A 25,949-nucleotide genomic window follows, 5' to 3' on the forward strand; every position below is an offset into this window, starting at 1 on the left:
AGAAAATGAAGAGAGGATGAAGAACTCAAGAAGGAATGCAATTGTACAATTGAAATTCAAAGAAAAAAAATTTTCCTTTCCAACCCAGCAAAAGCAATGAGTTTGGGGGAGAGGACACCAAAAAAAAAAAAAAAAGAGAAAAGAAGTCCCCAAATAAGTATCATGGAAGCATGCTTGGCATTGTAAAAATCCAAAGGCCCTTCCTCTCCATACAAAATCAGTGCTTTATGCATACATGCTATCCTCATATTTGCATTCTCTAAAAACCTTTCATTGGCAATCAAGTCATTATCACTTAGCCCCATTACAACCCTTTTTAAAGACCTTTGGATCTTTTAAAAAGTGCATGCTATATTAGTGGAGATACGAAATTGAGATATGCCTATGGAGTTAGAATTGAAATACCTCCACAATTACTCACAAAAGAGGTAAATTTGGGAGAGTTAGTATTTCTCAATTCTATCCCGATAAAACAGGTTGTTTGTGGCTTATTAATGGTCTTGTATAGAGGAATAATTAGTCGAAACACCATGAAATGAGGTGAAGTTCTAAATGGTAGCTAGTAGAACCCTTATGCCTTGAAAGAAGGAAATTAGAATGAAGGATTAGAGGAGTTCAATTCTATGCTTATTAAATTGGTGGTTGTATTCCTAAGTATCCCCTGAAATGTGTTTTAAAACAGAGTTTTGGTTTGCTTGAGGACAAGCAAAAGTTTAAGTTTGAGGGTATTTGATACATTTGAATTGTATAGATGTTTTTAAACACATTTGCATACTATTTCATAGCATTTAGGCAAGTATTTTTATGCATAATAGTTGATTTTGTGACACCCCTTTCCCGTGTACAATATACCCGAGTAAACAATGTCACACGGTGTACCGGCACACTCTAATATACCTTAATTAATTTTTATCATGCTTTTGAATATAACTTGTGAAATATAATGTATTTGGGCCATTTATCGAAATTTTAATTTATTTGAGGTTCCGAAAATTTTAAAGAAAATCCGACAGAGTACCGGCTAAAAATGGAGAAAACAGTTCTTCGGAACCTGTGAAAAACACTTCCAATAACCATATTCAATCATCTCAAACTCCAATATCATCAAAAACTCAATATTTTTCAACATCATGTTCTCAATCATCATTTCTCAGGGTACTCATATATAAACAATAAATAAATACTCAAATTACTTCCATACATAACCATAAATCTTCATTATTTACATGAACCTCAAAATACATTACATAAGTTCATTTACATATGAGAAAATAGAAATTTAGTTACAAAATACCAAAATGACACCTAGTGTCCTACCAATGCACTGTAAAAGTTGAGGTGACACGGACACTGTGCAGAACTGCAGGATGGACTCACCCAGTCTGCGGTCTACTGGGCTCACGATCTGTATCTCCAGAACCTACGCATGGCAAAAGCAACGCGCTAAGCAATAATGCTTAGTGGTGCAATAATAAAATAAAAGAAATAGCAAGAAAACAAATATGTAGTGAATGTATATGTTTTATTCGTTTTGAATTTGTACATCATTACTTTGTCCACTTTCATTCATTTGGTTGCCCAAGTAACCTACACTAGACGATCGGATGGATAAGCGGGTAACCGCACCGGGTATCAAGTACTCGGCCGTCACACCATCGGTCACATATGCATCTCCGATTGTGCAGAGCGACTAACAAGCTGTAAATAATATTAGGCACAAGGCCAAATCTCAATGCAAGGTCAGAATGGCTAAAAGCCATAAAATCACAGAATGGCATAATGCCATTCTGTGCAGTACTGCTAACTGAACCCTATTGGCATGCCAAACTATCCAAACCAATCTTGTTAAGTATACTAGGGCATTTGATACTTTTGAATTCTTCAATTTTTGAATTTCAAGTTTTGGTGTCACTATTCACCTCATTGGTCAACAAAAATGTTGACTTTTGGATAGAAAATAGGTACATTGGTTTTAACATTCCCAATGTACCACATTTTACATTTAAAACTTGTTGGGATTGAGCACCCCTACCATTTCTAAACTTAAAACTAAGAGGGCAGAATTTTCAGTTTTTGAAGCCTAACTTTACTGTTTCATTAAGCACTGTTGCAGTGGGAATTTGAGGAAATGGTAAACATGAAAGTTGTTCCTTATTTTGTCTAGTTGAATTTTTTTTTTAAATCACTCCATTTGGAGTTTTGTAGCTCCAGATATGGTCCAAAAACCACAGCTGGCCGGATTGGAAAAACTGCAGAATTACCAAATCTACAGTACCATGAACAGTGACTGTGACTGCCATTTGGGTTAGGTTCTGGTCATAATTTGGGGTAGGTTTCTTCATGAAAGTTGTTTGTCTATGTCTTAACTTGTTGCTGTAAACATTTCAGGTCAATTGACCATATCTACAGTGATTTATGGCCAAATGAACAGTTACTGTTCATTTGATAATTTCTGCAGGTGCTGTTGCAGGGTATCCGGATTGGAGCCAACTTTTGGTCCTCTTGCTTTGGTCTTTTGGGCATGGTTTCTTCAGAAAAAATGTGCCATTATAAGCCTAGTTTCATGTCCAATTGGCCAAACACCAATTGGACCTACACAGCCAAAGTTATGGCTGTCTAAGTGGGCTGGAATCACAGCCACCCTTGCTGCTATCCCTAGGCAGCATATTCATTCACTTTGCCATGCTATATTTCAGTCCAAATTATGGTCAACTTACCTAAAATGGTCACTAATTGACCATTAAAATGTTCTCTAACAATTTCCTAAGCCAAGCCAAATTTTCACTTCTCAAAACCCTAATTTCCACATGAGTTTTCACAACATGCTTTAATTAACTATCTCATTCACTAACCACATGCATACATGGTTTAAACATAATCTCTAATCCACTTTAAATCCATCAAAACACTCCATTATTGTTCCTTCAATAGGGCTGCCAAAATCCATGGTATGTATACACATAATTTTTGTTCATTTAAGTTACAAATCCTTACTCAATTCAAGTCACTATCATGGAATATAAGAGTTTTAAGTAAATAGGTGCACTAACCTCTTGTAGGCAGATTTTTCCCAAGTTAAATCTTCACTTTCTTTCCTTTTCTAGGCTGCCAAACACTCTCCCAAGATGAGTGGACAAATTTTAATGAAAGGGGTTTAGGGTTTATGGTGAAAAGAAGAGAGAAATTGAGCTTTGATTGAAGTTGTCAATGGAGGTTGGGCTATGGGCAAGGGTTTCGGCTGCATGAGGAAGAGGATGGCTGCTGTTTGCTTTTGATTATTTTGGTCTTCATTTTGTCTCTTTTATTAGTTAATGAATTGGTTGTTTGAATGCAATTGGTTATAGCTTTTAATGACATCATAATGATGTCATAAATAAGCCTTTTTCCTCATTTTCTTTTCTTTTCTTCACTACTCATTTTCAATTTAATTTCTAGTAACTTTTATTCATATTTTATGTCATATTAATTATTTAATCAACTGGACAAGTCGGCCAAAAATCACCTCTGAAGGCAAAATGACCAAAATGCCCTCCGTTTTGCTTAACGGGTCAAAATTGTCTGTACCGATTGAAAAATTTTTCTAAGTATTTTCTCGATATTCTAATGCCATGGGAACCTCAATAACCCTTCTCTGGAGTCCCAAAAATTATTTTATAATTTTTTCCCTGGGTCTAGGGCTCCTAGTTGCGAGAGCCGCAACTTCCCTCTGGGTTACCCATCACTAGGGCACCGGCTCGTTTAATTTGGTTGTATTTTAATTCTAAAATTTTTACTAAATTTTTCTTATCAATATTTGAGTTGATTATGGTTCTTCACTTTAGTTTAAATATTTTTTCGGACATTCTAGCTGTCCGGACCGATACTGGTCACCGGAACAGTAGGATGTACGGAGTAGTTACCGGGAGGGTGTTACAACTCTTCCCCTCTAATTTAAATTTTGTCCTCGAAATTTACCTGATGCAAACAGTTGAGGGAACTATTGCCTCATCGTCTCTTCACTTTCCCAAGTTGCCTCATCAGTGTTGTGGTGCCTCCAAAGCACTTTCACCAGTGGAATCTGCTTGTTCCTCAATTCTTTTACTTCCCGAGCTAGGATCCGTATGGGTTCTTCTTCATATGTCAAATCTGGCTGTATTTCAATTTCTTCCCTGGAGATGACATGTGAAGGATCTGAGCGGTATCTTCTGAGCATGGATACGTGGAACACATTGTGGATCTTGTCCAGCTCTGGTGGTAAAGCTAGCCTATAGGCCACTGGACCCACACTTTCAATGACTTCATATGGGCCAATGAACCTAGGGCTTAACTTACCTTTTCTTCCAAACCTTAATACCTTTTTCCACGATGACACCTTGAGGACACTTTGTCGCCAACTGTGTATTCTATTTCTTTTCTCTTCAAGTCGGCATAAGATTTCTGTCTATCTGAGGCAACCTTCAGATTGGCTTTGATTAGTTTTACTTTCTCCTCAGTCTGTTTCACAGTGTCCGCCCCACCGATTTGTCTTCGCCCAATTCAGTCCAAAGACTGCTGGTGTTCTACATTTTCTCCCATACAGTGCTTCATATGGAGCCATTTGGATGCTAGCTTGGTAGCTATTGTTGTATGCAAATTCTGCCAGTGGGAGGTATCTATCCCAACTTCCCTCAAACTCAATGACACAACTCCTCAGCATATCCTCAAGAACCTGACATATATTTCATGTTATTGTTATCATTTCAATTCAATATTTGTATCAATTCCATTGGTTTCAATTGTTTACAGATTACTCTTTACGATTGCCCATCCGTCGAGGATGGAAAGTCATCTTTGAAGTGGAGTTGTGTACCCAAGGACTCATGCAACTTCTTCCAAAATCTCGATGTAAACCTTGGGTCTCGATCAGATATGATAGAAAGTGGGATTCCATGCAGTCTAACTATCTCACTGATATACAATTCTGCTAACTTCTCCAGTGAGTAGTCAGTCCTAACTGGCAGAAAGTGTGCTGACTTTATCAATCTATCAACTATCACCCATGCTGCGTCATGTTTCTTCTGGGTGAGAGGTAGACCACTTATAAAATCCATGGTGACTGGATCCCATTTCCATTCAGGTATGCGTATAGGCTGTAGCAAACCTGATAGAACTTGATGTTCTGCCTTGACTTGCTGACATGTCAAGCATTTAGTCACGTAGTCAGCTATGTCCTTTTTCATACCAGGCCACCAATACTGAAGCTTCAAATCATGATACATTTTTGTACTTCCTGGGTGCATAGCATATACAATGGTGTGTGCCTCTTTTAGAATACTGGCCTTCAATTCCCCATCATCTGGTACACACAGTCTTCTTTTGTAATACAGACACCCATCTGCTTTCATCCCATAGTCAGTTGCTTTTCCCTTAGAGATTTTGCTCATAATAACCATTAGCTTCTCATCTGCCTTTTGCCCATCTAAAATCTGCTGCAGTAGGTTTAGCCTCACTTGCAACTCAGCCAAAATTGCTCCATCTCGAATCAAAGTTAGACGGGCATTCAATGATCTCAAGGCTGTCATGGATTTTCTGCTCAAAGCATCAGCAACTACATTTGCCTTCCCAGGATGGTAGTCAATTACACAATCGTAGTCCTTCAGGAACTCAATCCATCGCCTCTGTCTAAGGTTGAGCTCCTTCTGGGTTGGCAAGTATTTTAGGCTTTTGTGGTCCGTGTAAATGTAGTACTTTTCACCATACAAGTAATGCCTCCATATCTTTAGTGCGAAGATAATTGCTGCAAGCTCTAAATCATGGGTAGGGTAGTTTTGTTCATGTGGCCTTAGCTGTCTGGAAGCATAAGCGACCACCTTCCCCTCTTGCATCAATACACACCCTAACCCATTATGTGAGGCATCACTGTAGACCACAAAGTCCTTTCTCGACCTTTGTGCTGCTGGTGCCTCTGTCAACATAGCCTTCAACTTCTCAAAACTGGTCTGACACTTGTCATTCCAGTCAAATCTGACGTTCTTGTGTAACAACTTGGTCATTGGAGCAGCTATTAAGGAAAATCCCTTCACAAATCTTCTGTAATACCCAGCTAGCCCCAAGAAGCTTCTAACCTTAGTTGTATTTCTGGGAGGCTTCCATTCCATCACTGCTTTTATTTTCTTGGGATCCACCCTAATCCCATCAGCTGACACTATGTGTCCAAGAAATGCAATCTCATTCAACCAGAAGTCACACTTGGACAACTTAGCATACGGCTTCTTTTCTCTCAGGGTTTGCAGAACAATCCTCAAATGCTCCTCATGTTCTTCCCTGGTCTTGGAATACACCAAAATATCATCAATAAAGACCACTACGAACCGATCTAGGTATGGATGGAAGATACGGTTCATAAAGTCCATAAATGCCGCTGGTGCATTTGTTAGGCCAAAGGGCATCACTAGGAACTCATAATGCCCATATCGGGTCCTGAATGCAGTCTTTGGCACATCTGCCTCCTTCACCCTCAACTGATGATACCCTGATCTGAGATCAATCTTAGAAAATACTCCTGCTCCCTTCAACTGATCAAACAGATCATCAATTCTAGGCAACGGATATTTATTCTTCACAGTCACTTTATTCAACTGCCGGTAATCGATGCATAGCCTCAAAGTCCCATCCTTCTTCTTTACAAACAGCACTGGAGCTCCCCATGGTGACACACTGGGGCGTATAAACCCCTTATCAAGTAACTCTTGCAACTGAGTTTTCAACTCCCTCAATTCAGTGGGTGCCATCCTATAAGGAGCAATGGAAATGGGTCTTTGTGCGGCAGTGTCTCAATAGCAAATTCAACTTCCCTATCTGGCGGCAAACCAGGCAATTCTTCAGGAAATACTTCTGGGAAGTCTCTTACTGTGGGTATACCACTCAGGTTAGGCTTAGCCTGCCTAGTATCCACCACATGTGCTAGGTAGGCTTCACAGCCTTTTCTCATCAGTTTTCTTGCAACTGTGGCTGAGATGACATTGGACAAGAAATCTGTCCTTTCACCCACAACAGTGATCTCATTACCCTCTGAAGTTTTTAGAGAAATTCTCTTCAATTTGCAATCAACTATTGCCTGATGACGTGACAACCAATCCATTCCCAAAATCACGTCAAACTCATGGAAGGGCAACTCAATCAAGTCTGCCAAGAATTCATACCCCTAAATCCTTAACGGGCAACCCTTGTATACTTTGTTCACCACTACACTATGGCCCAATGGATTAGTGACCAGAATGTCTTGGTCACTCTCCCCTACTAGTATCTCCCTTTCTACGGGTAGGTTGATGCAGATATATGAATGAGTGGATCCTGGATCCACCAATGCATGCACAGGTGTATTGTAGAGGGAGAACGTACCCCTGATGACGTCCGGGGCATCTTGCTCCTCCTGAGCTCTAATAGCATAAGCTCTTGCAGGTGGTCTGCTGTCAGGCCTCTCTGCTGGCTCAGATGCAGGCCTCTGTAATGGTCCTGACCTCGGACTTGTCGATTTTCTACCCTCTGCGTAGTGCGAGCGAGTGCATGCCGCTTGTGTTGGAGCACTGTAGTAGTTCTGCGTGGGCAGTTCCTCAGCTGATGCTCTGTCGACCCACATCTTAAGTAGGCACCAGTTACTCTCCAACATTCCCCCTTGTGCCATTTCAGACAGTGTGGACATGCAGAAGATGTTGGGACTGGTCCCCTGAACCCCATCCCTGAAGAGCTGCCCACTGATGGTGTGGACTGACCTCTCCTAGGGGTAAATCGTGGCTCGGGCCCCGAGGTGACCACGACCTTGTGGCTGACCCAACTGCATGCGGATGGACCTCTGAACTTCTTCCCAGGTGCAGGAGATGAGCTAGACTGACCTGGTCCCCTCTTCTGCTGTCTCTCCCTTCTAGTCTGCTCACTTATTCTTACTTTTTCAACCCTTATTGCAGCTTCCACTAACTTGCTAAATTCTGTGATTCCCAAGGCAGTGAGCTGAATCTTTATGTTGTCATTTAGTCCCTCTTCAAATCTCTTACATCTTTCAGCTTCATTAGGGACTATCTCCCTTCCATAGTGGCTTAATCGGACGAATTCCTTCTCATACTCTACCCATCGACAACCTGTCTGCCTCAGGTTAATAAACTCTCTTCTTCTCTCTTCCAGGTATACAGTACCCACATATTTCTTCTTGAATTCGGAGAGAAAGAAGTCCCAAGTTATAGCTTCCGCTGCATTTCATCGACACGATATCCCACCATTCGTAGGCATCATCTTGCAACAGGGATATGGCAGCCTCTAGGTTTTGCTCTGGGGTGCAGTGGAGCTATTTTAGAACTCTGCCCGTTCTGTTCAACCAATTATCGGCTGCAACAAAGTCATCTTCTCTCTTATTGAAAAAGTCCACTGCTCCAAACTTTCTTAGCCTTTCCAGGTGTGATTTCTGCTGTGGAGGTGGAGGTGGTGGTGGTGCTGGCATTACTCCAGCCATTTGTCTGAAGAAATCGGCCATTTGCTGGAACATGGCCTGTGGAGGTTGAGCAGGCTCTGCTTGAATTGGCGGAGCAGGTTCTCCCATACCCCCAGTCTCAGCTGTTGCAGGTGGAGCATGACTCTCCACTTTCTCCTCGACTGCTCTTTGAGATGAAGGGTCCATATCCTATTTAACAAAGACAAACAGATCTGCATTAGTGTCACCTCGACTCTTACAAATGCAATGCATGGTATGGACTCAATCTAGGCCTAAAAACGCCTAAACCGTGCTCTGATACCACTAAATGTGACACCCCTTTCCCGTGTACAGTATACCCGAGTAAGCAATGTCACACGGTGTACCGGCACACTCTAATATACCTTAATTAATTTTTATCATGCTTTTGAATATAACTTGTGAAATATAATGTATTTGAGCCATTTATCGAAATTTTAATTTATTTGAGGTTCCGAAAATTTTAAAGAAAATCCGGCAGAGTACCGGCTAAAAATGGAGAAAACAGTTCTTCGGAACCTGTGAAAAACACTTCCAATAACCATATTCAATCATCTCAAACTCCAATATCATCACAAACTCAATATTTTTCAACATCATGTTCTCAATCATCATTTCTCAGGGTACTCATATATAAACAACAAATAAATACTCAAATTACTTCCATACATAACCATAAATCTTCATTATTTACATGAACCTCAAAATACATTACATAAGTTCATTTACATATGAGAAAATAGAAATTTAGTTACAAAATACCAAAATGACACCTAGTTACCAATGCACTGCAGAAGTTGAGGTGACACGGACACTGTGCAAAACTGCAGGATAGACTCACCCAGTCTGCGGTCTACTAGGCTCACGATCTGTATCTCGGAACCTACGCGTGGCAAAGCAACGCGCTAAGCAATAATGCTTAGTGGTGCAATAATAAAATAAAAGAAATAGCAAGAAAATAAATATGTAGTGAATGTATATGTTTTATTCGTTTTGAATTTGTACATCATTACTTTGTCCACTTTCATTCATTTGGTTGCCCAAGTAACCTACACTAGGCAGTGATCGATAAATGGGTAACCGCACCGGGTATCAAGTACTCGCCGTCACACCATCGGTCACATATGCATCTCCGGCAGTGTAATGAGCACTAACAAGTCAGAATAATATCAGGCACACGGCCAAATCTCAATGTAAGGTCAGAATGGCTAAAAGCCATAAAATCACAGAAATGGCATAATGCCATGTGCGATCGCTAATCGAACCCTATTGGCATGCCAAACTATCCAAACCAATCTTGTTAGGTATACTAGGGCATTTGATACTTTTGAATTCTTCAATTTTTGAATTTCAAGTTTTGGTGTCACTATTCACCTCATTGGTCAACAAAAATGTTGACTTTTGGATAGAAAATAGGTACATTGGTTTTAACACTCCCAATGTACCACATTTTACATTTAAAACTTGTTGGGATTGAGCACCCATACCATTTCTAAACTTAAAACCAAGAGGGCAGAATTTTCAGTTTTTGAAGCCTAACTTTACTGTTTCATTAAGCACTGTTGCAGTGGGAATTTGAGGAAATGGTAAACATGAAAGTTGTTCCTTATTTTGTCTAGTTGAATTTTTTTTTTTTAAATCACTCCATTTTGAGTTTTGTAGTTCCAGATATGGTCCAAAAACCACAGCTGGCCGGATTAGAAAAATTGCAGAATTACCAAATCTACAGTACCATGAACAGTGACTGTGACTGCCATTTGGGTTAAGTTCTGGTCATAATTTGGGGTAGGTTTCTTCATGAAAGTTGTTTGTCTATGTCTTAACTTATTGCTGTAAACATTTCAGGTCAATTGACCATATCTACAGTGAGTTATGGCCAAATGAATAGTTACTGTTCATTTGATCATTTCTGCAGGTGCTGTTGCAGGGTATCCGGATTGGGGCCAACTTTTGGTCCTCTTGCTTTAGTCTTTTGGGCATGGTTTCTTCAGCAAAAATGTGCCATTATAAGCCTAGTTTCATGTCCAATTGGCCAAACACCAATTGGACCTACACAGCCAAAGTTATGGCTGTCTAAGTGGGCTGGAATCACAGCCACCCTTGCTGCTGTCCCTAGGCAGCATATTCATTCACTTTGCCATGCTATATTTCAGTCCAAATTATGGTCAACTTACCTAAAATGGTCACTAATTGACCATTAAAATGTTCTCTAACAATTTCCTAAGCCAAGCCAAATTTTCACTTCTCAAAACCCTAATTTCCACATGAGTTTTCACAACATGCTTTAATTAACTATCTCATTCACTAACCACATGCATACATGGTTTAAACATAATCTCTAATCCACTTTAAATCCATCAAAACACTCCATTATTGTTCCTTCAATAGGGCTGCCGAAATCCATGGTATGTATACACATAATTTTTGTTCATTTAAGTTACAAATCCTTACTCAATTCAAGTCACTATCATGGAATATAAGAGTTTTAAGTAAATAGGTGCACTAACCTCTTGTAGGCAGATTTTTCCCAAGTTAAATCTTCACTTTCTTTCCTTTTCTAGGCTTCCAAACACTCTCCCAAGATGAGTGGACAAATTTTAATGAAAGGGGTTTAGGGTTTATGGTGAAAAGAAGAGAGAAATTGAGCTTTGATTGAAGTTGTCAATGGAGGTTGGGCTATGGGCAAGGGTTTCGACTGCATGAGGAAGAGGATGGCTGCTGTTTGCTTTTGATTATTTTGGTCTTCATTTTGTCTCTTTTATTAGTTAATGAATTGGTTGTTTGAATGCAATTGGTTATAGCTTTTAATGACATCATAATGATGTCATAAATAAGCCTTTTTCCTCATTTTCTTTTCTTTTCTTCACTACTCATTTTCAATTTAATTTCTAGTAACGTTTATTCATATTTTATGTCATATTAATTATTTAATCAACTGGACAAGTCGGCCAAAAATCACCTCTGAAGGCGAAATGACCAAAATGCCCTCCGTTTGGATTAACGGGTCAAAATTGTCTGTACCGATTGAAAAATTTTTCTAAGTATTTTCTTGGCATTCTAATGCCATGGGAACCTCAATAACCCTTCTCTGGAGTCCCAAAAATTATTTTATAATTTTTCCCCCGGGTCTAGGGCTCCTAGTTGCGAGAGCCGCAACTTCCCTCTGGGTTACCCATTACTAGGGCACCGGCTCGTTTAATTTGGTTGTATTTTAATTCTAAAATTTTTACTAAATTTTTCTTATCAATATTTGAGTTGATTATGGTTCTTCACTTTAGTTTAAATATTTTTCCGGACATTCTAGCTGTCCGGACCGATACTGGTCACCGGAACAGTAGGATGTACGGAGTAGTTACTGGGAGGGTGTTACAGATTTCATGAGTTTTTGTAAATTCTATTACCAAGCCCTTAATTCTATATTTTTTGCATCATTTCAGGTGTTTGGGTGAAGCCCCAAAGAATGGGAGTGCAAAAGAAAGCTTGGAGAGGTAAAAAGGTGGAGAATTGCTGCTGATACAAAGTACACGGGTCGTGTAAACTAAGTCCTAGACCCGTGTAACTCTCTGCCAGAAGAAAGCCAAGAGAATCAAAGAGAAACATAAGTATACGGTTGTATAAGTAGACCTGTGTAATCTGCGGGGACCCATGCAAGTCTCTGCCAGGAAACAACTTAAAGAACCTTATGGAAACAACAGTACACGGCCCATTTACCCAGGCCCGTATAATTGGCACAGACCCATGTAACTTTTTGCGCCAAAACAAGATTTCACAATTCTCCTCCAGCAAGTTACACGGCCCTGCATTACGGGACCCGTGTAGTGACACACGGGTCGTGTACTATGTTACAGCCAGTTTTGTAACTCGAATTCCCCTCCTGTTTTCTGATTCAAACGAGACTCCTAAAGCCTTTTGGACTCAAAGCGATCTAACCCTAAAGCAACCAATATAAATAGAAAAGAAAACATCAGAAGAAGGGGTTCATAGGGGAGTGCTGCTGAAGGCTGCTGCTATCGGGCTGTACATTAGTACCAAAAGAAGTTTTCTAGCCGAAGCTCCAAAAGATCAAAGCTGCAAACTATCTTCGGTTCCTTCGTTTCATCTCCCTAGACAGAATTCTATTGCTTTATTTCTTTTACATGATTATCTTTTCACTGTTTTTTACCTTTTATCATGATGTTTGTTGAACTCACCATGAGTGAGTAGTTTCCTTATTCTAGATTTGAGAGTATAATGCTTGTAATTATTATTATGGATGAACATTAAGTATTATTCACTGGATTTGAGATTCGTTTCTTGATTTAATTTCTTGTGATCCTAATGCATGCTATGTGATGGTACCCATTTAGACATGATTGTAGATGTTGATTGAAGAACTGAAAGGTGAAGATTAACATTAGAAAATCAAGATCTTGAACCTAGGAAATCTGACCTAGACATAGGCTGATACCTTTGTGGAACCTAAAAATTGGTCAAAGGTATTAAAGGATTTTAATTAATTTGATCACCATGAAAGTAGGGTTTGAGTTAATTAAAATACACTCTAGATGCCTTAAGAGAGGATTTAGGATAACTTAGGACTAATTTCCATCAAGGAAAACGATCCTTAATTCAGTAAATAAATGAGATAACATCCCTAATAAGATTCAAGTGTGAAATCTTAACTTCAGAATTATTCCAAAAATAGATTACTTCATTTTAAGTTTACTATTCCAGTGTTAAAAGTTAACAAACTTTATTCCCTAAATATTCGATAGCCTAGACAGTCAAAATTACTATGTAGATTGGTACTTGCTAAACATAGGTCCTTATGGGAACGATACTCTACTTATCACTTTATTACTTATTAGCAATCCGTGCACTTGCGAGGTTGTAAAACCAGCAAACATTACATAATCAGGAAAATGTGCTCGCGGGCAAATTATTTGTGCAGGCAATCTTGCAAATGCCAAATTACAAGATGATAGTAACACACATGTGACCATTTAATTCATACATCAATTAAATTCATAAAATATATGAATGGTCCACATAGTCTATGTACAGGGCCATATAATACGTTATAAAAATGCAAGAGATTCAAATCGAATTTTAGTTAGTGATGGTCTGCCTAATAATTAATTTTCCTTGAGAACAAGTAACACATGAGAATTTATTGAATTGAAGAACCTTCAGAGTTTTAATGAATGACCATGTGAATTCTCAATTTTTTAGCATCAAAATTGATCCGGAATGGCCCAACCAGTCATGCCAAACAATAAAGTCACTTAGATTAGTAAACTTTAAGTTTATTATAGCATGTGTTTCAATCACAATAATTTTTGTGTGGTACAATCCAGAGGATAAAGAGAGTAATTTTTCCAATAAACATTTCTTCCCAGAAATAATATTAGTAATACATCATTTATTGCAAATTTTATTCCCCTGTGTAATGATATATCAGCTCTTTTGAAGCCCTCAATTAATTTTGTGTTATCAAATATTGTATTAACACATGCTTATCTCATAATCAAATCAAAAAAATATTTCTTATTATTAAATAGGGTGTGCGTGATTGCACTATCTACGAGATATATTTTCTTACTATTAATCTTGGATTTAGTTATATAAAAAACTCTTCATTAAACAAGATGAATAGCATAAGAAATATATTGTAAAGAAATAAATTCAAGAAAACATGACAGAAAATTCTGAAACCATAAAGAAAGCATGTAAACTAAAATAACAAACATTAAGAATTATCTAATCTCAAATACTTTCATCGTTTACCATATGATCAATACCTGTTTCAGGGACAAGTCTATCATTAACCATATGGTCAATTCCTCCTTCAAGGAGAAATCAACAACATCTAAATGTGTTGCATTAATTTGATTGTGCTAACAACGTGTTATAAAATAAGGCAAAACTAATAGAATAATAGAAGAGAGAATATTGAGAGAAAATATAATTTCTTGTTGATTTTCAAGTATATAAAATGTTTCATACAATGCCTAGTATATCTAAGAAGATGAAGAGTTCACAATTAATGGAGTGTATAATAGAGTACATTGAACTTATGGAGATAAAATAAAGAGTTTAAAAATTGATAATACTAATGGACATTCACCATAAATATATTCATAACATTAGAGCTTATTGACTTTTAACCAATAATTTAAGAGTCAAAATAGACCTTTTACCTAAAAAAATTAAAAGTTATATTTATATCAGATGTCTTGAGCAAAGAAGTAAAAAATTCAAAATCAAATTTTATTGCTTTCCGTGATTTTGAAAATAAACAATTGTTAGCTTCACTAGCTTTAAAGGGCACTTGTTTCGGTGATAATAAAGTTTATGAAAATAAATATTTTCCTATTTTTAACATTTGATGAATTTAGAAAAATGAATTAATTGAAAATATTTCTTTAATGGAAAGAAAAATTAAATCATTTTTATTAAAAATGACTTTTCCTTTTTAAACTTAAAAATAACGCTTTTTCTTTTTAAAAAAGGAAGTCAATTTTTTATTTTTTAAAACTTTGATAATTCTATTAAAATATAAAATATATATATATATATATATATATATGATATAAATATATATCATTAATTTAATATTATAACTAAATAATAAAAAAAATATTTTTATAAAAAATATTTTTTATATATAAATTATTTTCTATAAAATAAATAAAGTCTAAATCAAAAAGAAAGTTTTCATGATATATTTGAGTCATATTTAGGAAACCTTAAAGAATTTTGACGAAGCGAGTGTTTATACGACATGATGAAGCAGAGTTATTATCAAATGCTTTTTTTTTTTTTTTTTGAGTTACGGAAGTAGTAAGAGCTTGTTTGATACTATTAATGAGAAAAATTTTTTGAAATATATTAAATAGAGAGAATTAAAAATAAATTTAATATTTTTATTATAAAATTAATTAAAAAACACATTTTTTTAAATTATTTTTTTAATAAAATTTAAAATAATATTTTTTTAAAATTAATTTTAACTCTATAATTTTAATGTCAAATGGACACTAACTTGTTAAAATTATTCTCCTTTTTTCTATATTACCAACTTTCTATGTTTTATGTTATATACTGATTTGCTCTTTACTGAATTATTAAATTTTCTATCTTTAAACAAAAATAATCCTACTTTATTTTAAAGTAAGAATCTTTGCGTTTTTTGGCTCCCACACAAGAAACCCTTCTCTGCATTCACTCAACGCCCCGCCTCAAATCTCAACGACCGCTTTCTATTCTCCTATTAAACGGCCCAGATTCCATTCATCTTCCCCCAGTAGCCCATCACAATTCACCACCTAAGCACTTGCAAACAATTACAATCAACTCAAACACAACGATCTCATTCACTCTTAAATGTAAAATATGAAAGACTGTTAACAAGAAAGCAAAAAGAATTTTCAGTCTCTAGAGAGAGAATATCAGAGTTAGAGAGAGAGAGACAGAGAGATGAAGATCACAGCGCTTTTGGTATTGAAGTGCAATCCTGATGGATCGGATCCGGTGATTTTAGCAAACGCTTCCGATGTGAGCCATTTCGGATACTTCCAGAGGTCTAGCGTCAAAGAATTCACAGTTTTTGTCGGACGGACCGTCGCCAAACGCACCTCTCCCGGCCAACGCCAGTCCGTCCAGCACGAAGGTCCTTTTTCTCGATCTACCAATTGCTCTCTATACCGGAATTGTTCTTTTTTTCTTTTGTATGATATTTTTATGCTGGATTTGTAAATTGGGCTTGATTCCTAGGATGTGATTGATTGGAATTTGAAATTAATTGGCATGTATTCGGAGGTTTGTATGAATTTTTTGGGGGAATTTTCGCAGCTTGTTTTGTAAATTGGTGTCAGAATTTGAAGGATCTAATGTTTGAGAGAGCTTAATTGTGTATTTTGGCATGGAAAGTGTTACTAAAATTTATGCCCTTTTATGATGTAGAGTACAAGGTTCATTCTTACAGCTGTAATGGCCTTTGTGCGGTGGGGTTTATGGATGATCACTATCCTGTACGAAGTGCTTTTTCCCTTTTGAATCAGGTAATTCTTGTTTTGTGCTATGGATAATACTGTATAACTTCAGTTATATGCATTTGAATGACGTCTGTTCAATGTTCATTGGTTGAATGGGTGAATTCTGCATGGATGGCCCTGCATCTATGGAACAAGAGAAGAGTTGTGGTTCATGATGAAACTGTGATTGGGATATCATTTGGTCTTTTTTACGTTTGTTATTAAATGCTTTATATATCTTGGGTCGCGTCGCTTATAACAATTGGCAGTGTGTCATCATGTAAATGAAGTAATATAATCCTTAATTACAATAAAGCTTCTTCATATGATATGATGCCATGCCCTATTGGTTTGGTAACACGCAACAGCTTGATACTTTGATATAGAGTCTCTTTGGCGTTGAGGTTGAAACATGCTTTTTGAAAAAGCATTGTTATATGTACTTATCTTTTGGGCTTGAAGCTTAAAACAATGTAGCTTGCTTGGTGCATGATACTATTTGAACCATGTATTTGTATCATATATTGGTTGTTAAATTTCCTTTTTTTTTTCCTGTTGCTATCTTCTTGGTTTCTTGATGAGAATTGTAATGTTTGCAGGTGCTAGATGAGTATCAGAAGAATTTTGGTGATTCATGGAGGACTGCACAAGCAGATAATACTCAACCTTGGCCATATTTGAATGAAGCATTGACCAAGTTCCAAGTAAGTTATGCGGCAGTCAATTTTGTTAAAGAGCAATTTAATGTTTTTGAGTGATTTTCTTAAATGTTTAAAATCTAAGTCGTCTTCTTTTTTTTTTTTTTTTAATGTTTCCTGACACTTTTGCTCTTAAATTTTCAGGATCCTGCAGAGGCAGATAAGTTATTGAAAATTCAGAGGGAGTTGGATGAGACAAAAATTATCCTTGTGAGTTTGTAGCTGCAGTAGTATACATGTGTCAGGTTCTTTGCATAATTGCATTTTTTTTAACTGTATTAGGGATTCTATAATCGGCCTCCACCACCCTTCCCCCTTCCAGTAAAATTCTATGGTTCCCTCCCACCGCCACACCCCCCCCCCAACACCCCCCCCCCCCCCCCTCCTCCTCCTCCTCCTCCTCCTCTCTCTCTCTCTCTCTCTCTCTCTCTCTCTCTTCCCTTTCCCTCTCTTTATGGCAAAATAGGGAATGACATAGCAATCAATCTCATAATTGCTACTGACAATTTCAAGTCATGCTACATGTCAAATATTCTCTACTTCACTCAAATAGATGAAAGATTTTGAAATTCTTTTTTCTTTTTTTCTAATTACGATGACCTATATGGACTTTTCCTTATAATATAATGATTTTAACAATTGCATCTCCACTTTAATTATGGTTGACGTACTAGTAATTATTTGCTCCTTGGATTTAGGATTAGCTATCTATAAGACAAACAAGAACATCCTTTTCATGTATAATATAGCTGATTTTTACATTTTCCTACACCTTACCAGTTTAAAGCTCTTATTGTTAGAATGATGTGAAGTTTTATAAGAAATATAAAAATGAGATGATGCTCCTTGTTTGCATGATGATCAACATCAACACTATATAAGACAGTATCCATTGATCACATATGCACCTACAGTATTTCAGTTGACTGAAATTCTTTGGAAAGTCCATTTATGGCACCTGGTGTATAGAGTTCCCCACAACCTTATTCTTGGTCCATATTAATTGGTTGCGATAGTTTTCCATTTCATTGTTGATCTGAAACGGCATATATATCTAATTAATAGCGTTATTATTGTCTCTTTTTTTATAAGTTATTATTGTCATTTTAAAATTTATCTCATATTTTATCCTTTAATAATCTATTTGTTGCACATAATTTCTTTTAAGAAAACAACAACTTTGAAACTCTAAATTTTAGTTACTGTATTCTATCACTCATACTATTTGAAATTCCACCTCAAGGATTTAGAATACCCATGACTTGAAGTCTCATGAGAAAGGATCCAACCAAAGTTTAAGGTTTTTTATATTGAAGCTATTTTAAAACCCATCAAAATTTAAATGCTAACACAAGTTATCAAGGTCTTTTGCTATAAATTAAAATGAGACAACAAAATAAAACTGAAATTAATATTTTAGAATTCATTAATTCTTAGGATTACTAAAAAATATTTTCATTTAAAATGTGGCTATATCAAATTAGATGAACAGTTAGTAAAATGTTATCCATATCTATGGATACAGATAAGTATAAAAAAATATATATAAATTGCAAAATATCATAGGTAAAAAGAGTGATAAAAACTACACATTTAATTGCTAATAGAGTTTATTAAGATGAAGGTGAGAATATTAAGATTCTGAAGTCCAATCACTTTTTAAATCTTTTAAAAATTTTATTAATATCAAATTAGTTTTTAGTGACAATATTGGATATTTGATTAATATATATTTTAATTCTTGAATATTTATTTAGTCACAGAAATTCATGCATTGAAAAAATTAAAAGGCTAAAAGCATATATAAATAATGCAGCGCAATAGCATGTACCTAGTAATTAAATAAAGCAGGAGTTACAAAGATTCTTTCTTGTACTTGTATTCTTTTCTTTCTTTTCCTTTTTGTACAAAGGGAAAGTGATTGATTAAAATATTATGCATTTGCTTGAATAGAAGGAGCATGGGAAACAAGTGCCGCTGTAAATGTGAGCTGTACAACTAATAAACAAAAGGAGGTGATTGACTTGGGGTAAAAATATTAGAGTATCTAGAACTAAAAAACGAAAGAGCCATTTAACTGGCCTTTATTTTTTTCTTGTGTTCAATCCTTACATTAACTGCTATAATGAAACTCATGGAATGCATGGAGATACTATGTTGAAGGAATTTTGTATTTCTTCTCGCTGTTCATATCTAAATACCATCACCTTTCAATCACCGTCCTTTAACCTTTTTAACTTTTGGTTTCTTATATTATCTTTCCCTTTGACATAGATATGCTTTTTGTCTGAAAAAAAATTTTTTTGCCACAGCATAAAACTATTGACAGTGTGCTCGCACGAGGTGAGAAACTAGACAGCCTAGTTGAGAAGAGTTCAGATCTGAGTGCTGCTTCACAGGTGCATTCACAAGAATTTATACACTGCCATCATTCTTTTGCTAGTATAGTTCGTTATATGCCTAGCAAATGTGATCAACTCTTTATTTGTATTTTAGTCTTCCTTACATTTGTGCATGTCAAAATTGTCATCTGTCACTTCTTTTCACCTTTGGCCAATGTAATTGAGGCCATGTGAATATTTTGTCATTGGCCATGCAACACACAAAAGCACAAATTAATGATCACAGAAAAGGAGAAAAACATTACACAAGGGATTTAGCGGTTAGGCAATGTGGATACATACAGAGAGCCACCTTCTTATTGTAAGCACATATTATAGAGTTATCCTCCAACTCACAATTACAAAATTATCCCATAATAAGTAGGAACAGAAACAGCCCCTATGCATATCCCTTAATAGAGGAAGAAAAGATGGAAGTAAAATGCATCTGGTCAAAAAGGAAATATGTGCAACTTATTAATGGGTTAAATACATTTCCTTTTATCCTCGCAAACAAATATAATGATGATTTTATTTTAATCTTATTTCTCATTGTAGTCTAGAATTGAGCTATGCTTATTCCATGCTCAGTGTTGAAAGTTGCATGATATTGAAAGTTGCTAACACAATAGCCTATGTTGGATGTTGAAGCAGATGTTCTACAAGCAGGCAAAGAAAACCAATCAATGTTGTACGATACTGTAAGCTGTCGAAGCAAGCAGCATAATGTAATGCTAGCGTTGAAGGGATGGTTGACAATGTGAAATGTAATATATTTATATCATTTATCAATTTGTTTGTCTGCTGGAACAGGGGAATATCCTCTTTCTGGAAATTTTCTCTTGGATCAAAAGGAAAGGAAAAACCTGAATATCAACATTAGAGTTTCTTATTATAGTTCCATGCACATCAGTTGAGTAAGCATTGTTATTTCACTTCCTTCACTTACACGGGTGCTGTATGCATTCTCTTTGTTTCAATCTCAAAGTAATATATGTTTGTTATTTTAGAAGTTAAAACTTGGTTCTACGCGCGCGCGCACATACACACACACGTAGACATACAAAATTAAAAAATTAAACATATATTATAACTTTAGAAAAAAAAAACATATAACTATTGCATTATACATAGTATCAACTATATCTACTTTGCAAATAAAAAAAAACTATATCTAATTTAATATTATCTTTATTTTTTTTATTAAATTAAAACCGCACGGACAAGTATAAATGTCGTTCCAAATGAATGCTCATTTATACATTCAAGAATGCATAAGAATTAATTGATATTAAAAAAAAAAAGTCAAAAGAATATAATAAACTAATCATAATGACATAGCTGAAAAAAGCTTGTTTAAAAAAATCTTCAATCTGCCTTCAAAATATATATATATATATAAAAATCGTCAACCTAAAAATTTATAGCTTACAACTATAAAACAATGGGAGTGGAAAATTAATAAATTTGGAAATTGGTTTTCCATTATTTGAAGATAATTAAGCATGTAATTACTAATCTACCAACCCCTGCATCGCAATCCTTTCTAGAAATACATCCAAGCAATTCACAGAATAAGATAACAGACATAAGATGGACCCCAATGCTCCTCCTTGGATTCCCTTCTATTTCATATATATTCAAAAAGCAACAGGAAGCAAACAACTCCAATACCACACATGAAAAATTATCACCACTCTTCCACATATAGCACACAGAATAATCAAGATGCAATTTTATTTGGGTTTACTGCCTTCCCAGAATGGATTTGATCCACCAAATTCCTTTGGTGTCCTTGGGGCCATCTTCTCCCTCTGGTGGTGGGTCTCTTTGTAGTGTCTTGTGTAGCTTGCTCACATCATACCCTTCTTCTTTGGCCTTCTCCACCAGCTGGTTGTAGATCTCATCATCAAGATGAGTTTCCCTGCAAAGAATCTGCAATACCCAAATCCTGTTAACATATAATACAATCACATAATCAAAGAAATAAAATGACCCAAGAAAGGATCAGAAGTTTACCCAAAGGTAATTCCTACTGGGTTGCCCAATCAAAGCATAACTATAGTTGTCATCTAAAATCAAAATCCAGTAATCCCCAACAACAGGAATGATGGGCAAGAAAGGAGGGACGTAAAATTTAACCTTGAGCTTAGCTTCATCAATTGTGGGATCAGCCTTGTAGACTGTACCCTCTATATACCCTCTTTTCCCATCAGTCCATGTCTCATTCAGAACATGAACAGTACCATCCTCATTCAAAGTGTAGGTAGCCCTTGTATTCACTCCATTCTTGGGCTGAAATCTTGATGGGAATGAAGCTATTTCATACCATCTCCCCATGTACCTCTTTAGGTCTACACCCTTCACCACTTCCATCTCTTTCTTTGATGCCATATCAATTATTTCCTGTGAAAAGTAAGAGGATCTCTGCTATGGGTTTGTTGGAGTGATTCTTGGATGTAGATAAATAGAGAGAGAGAGAGAGAGAGAGAGAGAGAGGGAGAGAATGTTTGGTGCAGTGAGATTTTTGAACGAGACGTGGAGGGCAATGAACGTCATGCGGGTTTCTAGGGTCTTTCAGGGGTGACTTGTTTGGAAGGAAAAACGAACTTGGCAAGCAAGGAGAAGAAGAAACTTCTTGCTTAATTAAGGCAATAATTATCATGAGTTTGAATTCAATTTTTAATTTTATGTATATAATTATAGGGTTTAAATTTAATTAATGAGTGAATTTTTTTAATTATTTTTGAAAATTAATTTGAGCTCAATTGATAAATAAATTCATTTTTATTTTAAATATTTGATATGAAAATAGTCCTTATTTTATATATTTTTGTGAATCTATGAATTTAAACTCTATTAATAAATGAATTTATTCTTATCCTAAATATTTTATATAAATACGAGTCTTAACTCAATTTATAAGTGATTTTATCTTGTAATTTTTTTAAATTAATTAAATATAAATAATTATATATATATATATATGAAAATAAAATATTATTTTATTATAATTTTTATTAAAAATAAGATTTCATTTTCTATCCTAGAAATGAATTAAGTCAACCATCCAATCACTTTTAGGAAATAATGTTTTTTCATTATTTATTTATTTAAAAAAAAAAACATGTTTATTTATTTCCTTTTGTTTTCTCCTTTCTTGTTCACATTTTGTTGTTTCTTTTCTTTGTTTACGACTTTAATGAAAGCCAAGCCATCCAAGCCCATTCCCTTTAAAATTCTAACTAGGCTTTTATCCTTGGGCCTCTTTTACACCAAAACCCTAATTGATTACACAGAAGGAGGCTTCTCCAAAATCCGAAAGTGTCCAATTTCATCAATATTTTAGCTGTAACAAAGTCATAATTTCAATTAAATAAAAGCCATAAAGTGTAGTCTCAAATTTATCTTTAATCACCCGTCTTAAAAAGACCATTTTACCCATCCTTATCTATTTGGGTAATTTACAGAAGTATAACAAAACTCACGCATTAGTCTCTCGTATGTTTTTTTTTTTAATTAGTAATTTAGTCATTGAAGTTTAATTCTATTAACAAATTATTTAATAGAGGAAGAAAAGATGGAAGTAAAATGCATCTGGTCAAAAAGGAAATATGTGCAACTTATTAATGGGTTAAATACATTTCCTTTTGTCCTCACAAACAAAGATAATGATGATTTTATTTTAATCTTATTTCTCATCGTAGTCTAGAATTGAGGTATGCTTGTTCCGTGCACAGTATTGAAAGTTGCTAACACAATATCCTATGTTGGATGTTGAAGCAGGTGTTCTACAAGCAGGCAAAGAAAACCAATCAATGTTGTACGATACTGTAAGCTGTCGAAGCAAGCAGCATAATGTAATGCTAGTGTTGAAGGGATGGTTGACAATGTGAAATGTAATATATTTATATCATTTATCAATTGTTTGTCTGCTGGAACAGGGGAATATCCTCTTTCTGGAAATTTTCTCTTGGATCAAAAGGAAAGGAAAAACCTGAATATCAACATTAGAGTTTCTTATTATAGTTCCATGCACATCAGTTGAGTAAGCATTGTTATTTCACTTCCTTCACTTACACGGGTGCTGTATGCATTCTCTTTGTTTCAATCTCAAAGTATATGTTTGTTCTTTTTAGAAGTTAAAACTTGTTCTAATGTACAATTAACTTCCTACTTATTTTAAACCGAGAAGAAGAGACATATTGATCATTAGGCATATATATATATATATATATATATATATATATATATAAACACACGCGCGCACGCACAGTTTAGGTTTGGACGAAGTCCGCAAATGGGGCCGATGCCATGTTCAGATTTTGAGAAGTTGTTCAATTTCTATGTGGTTATCAATTCAAAAGCTTGTGAAGAATGTCTCAACAATTTGGGTTGGTGAATGCTAAATGTTTCTAAAGTTTAAATATATTAGTTAGTTCAAGTGTTTTTTATACCATTTTCTCTTTAATTTCTTTGGTCTTTGAGCTTTTTTATCTTGTGAAACAAAATGGCTAAATAAATGAAGAAAATCTTTGGACTGTTTTCATACATGGTAATTAGAATTGGTTCTTTTCGTCGGTCGAGTAAATTAGAGTTGGTTTAATCAAGCTCTATGAGAAAAAATAAAAAATAAAAAATCTATAAATTAGCTGATGTGAAAAAACAGAGGCCAAGCGGCTAAATGAAGTTAAATCTTTGTGCTTTATTTTCAATTATATTTTCATCATTTTATTCTGATTTCACAACTATAATTTTATTTTGGCCATTTGGATGTTTAGATTAATTCACCATTTATATTCATAATTTTATATAAAATAGTTAAACCTTTAAAATTTATCACAAATAAGTTATAATAAATTTTTAAAAATTAATAATAAATTATAATATAATAATTAAAATTTTATCAATTAATAAAATAATCTATTAATTAAATTTTATATTTAAAAAGAATCAAATAAAAAAAATACTTTAATGTGTATCACTCATTTTATTTAAAATTTTTAATTTTAAATAATTTTTATTTTTTTTTATTTGATTCTCCCTTTTTCTCCTGTTCTCTCTCTCTCATTTGCTCTCTCAATCTCTTAATTATGCTCTCATTCCAAATTGAAAACGCTTAACACGCACAGCTTTGCCTCTTACAAAATCCAGTTCCATCAACGCCAAATTCAGTTCAAGTTTCATACAATATTTACTGAAAAAAAAAAATAAAATGAAATAAAAAAATAAAAAAAAATCGACAGCGAAAGAAGCTGGCAAAATCTTCCCTTCTAATCGAGATAGAAAGAATAAGGGATCTGTTAAACAATCGGCAAAGGCTTCGGCCAAGGGGCGTGAAAATTTGATTACGCAGTACAAGTCTACGTAGAAAATAGCAACACCTCGTGAATAATAGCCAATGAAATGCTATCTTAGTGTTAGATGAAAATTTGGGTCCCTCACATGGACCCATTTTTTATTTTTATAGCTAATAAAAAACAGTATATAATTTGTTAAACTTCTTCGTCTTCTTGATATATATACACATTTTATTACTCAGAATTATTATTTAGTGTGTGCGTGAGACAACGTGGGAGAGAGAGGGAAGGGAGAGAGAGCGCGAAAAAGAGAGAAATTAAATTTTGAAAATAAAATTAAAAATTATTTAAAATTAAAAATTTTTAAATAAAATTAATAATACATGTAAAAATTTAAATTTATTTTAACATTTAATCTTTTTACATATAAAATTCAATTGATGCACTATGTACTATATTATAATTTATGATTAATTTTTTAATTTTAATTTAAACCTTTAACTATAATCATGATAAATTTTAAAAATTTAAATATTTCTCACAAAATTTAAAATTATAAATACAAATATTAATTGATTTAAATGTTTGATATTTTTAATTCAATTGTATTTTTACTTTTTTATTTTGAATTAATTATAACTTTTATTAAAATTAAATAAAACCGAATATATGTATATATATTATTAAAAAATTAAACATATATTATAACTTTAGAAAAAAAAAATATATTATAACTATTGCATTATACATATTATCAACTATATTTACTTTGCAATTCAAAATAAAAATAAAAAAATAAAAAAAAACTATATCTAATTTAATATTATCTTTATTTTTTATTAAATTAAAACCGCACGAGACTAAAAGAGTATAAATGTCATTCCAAATGAATGCTCACTTATACATTCAAGAATGCATAAGAATTAATTGATATTTATTAAATAAAAAAAAAGCCAAAAGAATATAATAAATTAATCATAATTAAATAATTGGAAAAAGCTTATTAATCATAATTAAATAATTGGAAAAAGCTTGTTAAAAAAATCTTCAATCTGCCTATATATATACACACACACACACCCCTATAAATCGTCAAT

At 34.6% G+C, this 25,949-nt stretch overlaps 2 protein-coding genes across 2 annotated transcripts; one reads left to right on the forward strand and one right to left on the reverse strand.

The window, feature by feature from the left end:
* The first annotated feature begins 15,643 nt into the window (after positions 1 to 15,643).
* Positions 15,644 to 20,500, forward strand: LOC110650925 (VAMP-like protein YKT61). The gene is made up of 6 exons (XM_021806079.2): positions 15,644 to 16,109; positions 16,403 to 16,500; positions 17,073 to 17,177; positions 17,316 to 17,381; positions 19,484 to 19,570; positions 20,207 to 20,500. Exons 1-6 carry the CDS (start codon positions 15,917 to 15,919, stop codon positions 20,255 to 20,257), a joined length of 600 nt encoding a protein of 199 aa, XP_021661771.1. The 5' UTR covers positions 15,644 to 15,916; the 3' UTR covers positions 20,258 to 20,500.
* Positions 20,501 to 21,010: 510 nt separating this feature from the next.
* Positions 21,011 to 22,071, reverse strand: LOC110650926 (temperature-induced lipocalin-1). Its single transcript, XM_021806080.2, has 2 exons — positions 21,572 to 22,071; positions 21,011 to 21,487 (listed from the first exon to the last, which is right to left on the reverse strand). Exons 1-2 carry the CDS (start codon positions 21,944 to 21,946, stop codon positions 21,299 to 21,301), a joined length of 564 nt encoding a protein of 187 aa, XP_021661772.2. The 5' UTR covers positions 21,947 to 22,071; the 3' UTR covers positions 21,011 to 21,298.
* Between the last annotated feature and the right edge of the window lie 3,878 nt (positions 22,072 to 25,949).

The sequence above is a fragment of the Hevea brasiliensis genome, chromosome 17, assembly GCF_030052815.1.
Source record: "Hevea brasiliensis isolate MT/VB/25A 57/8 chromosome 17, ASM3005281v1, whole genome shotgun sequence".
In the NCBI taxonomy this organism is placed as follows: domain Eukaryota; kingdom Viridiplantae; phylum Streptophyta; class Magnoliopsida; order Malpighiales; family Euphorbiaceae; genus Hevea; species Hevea brasiliensis.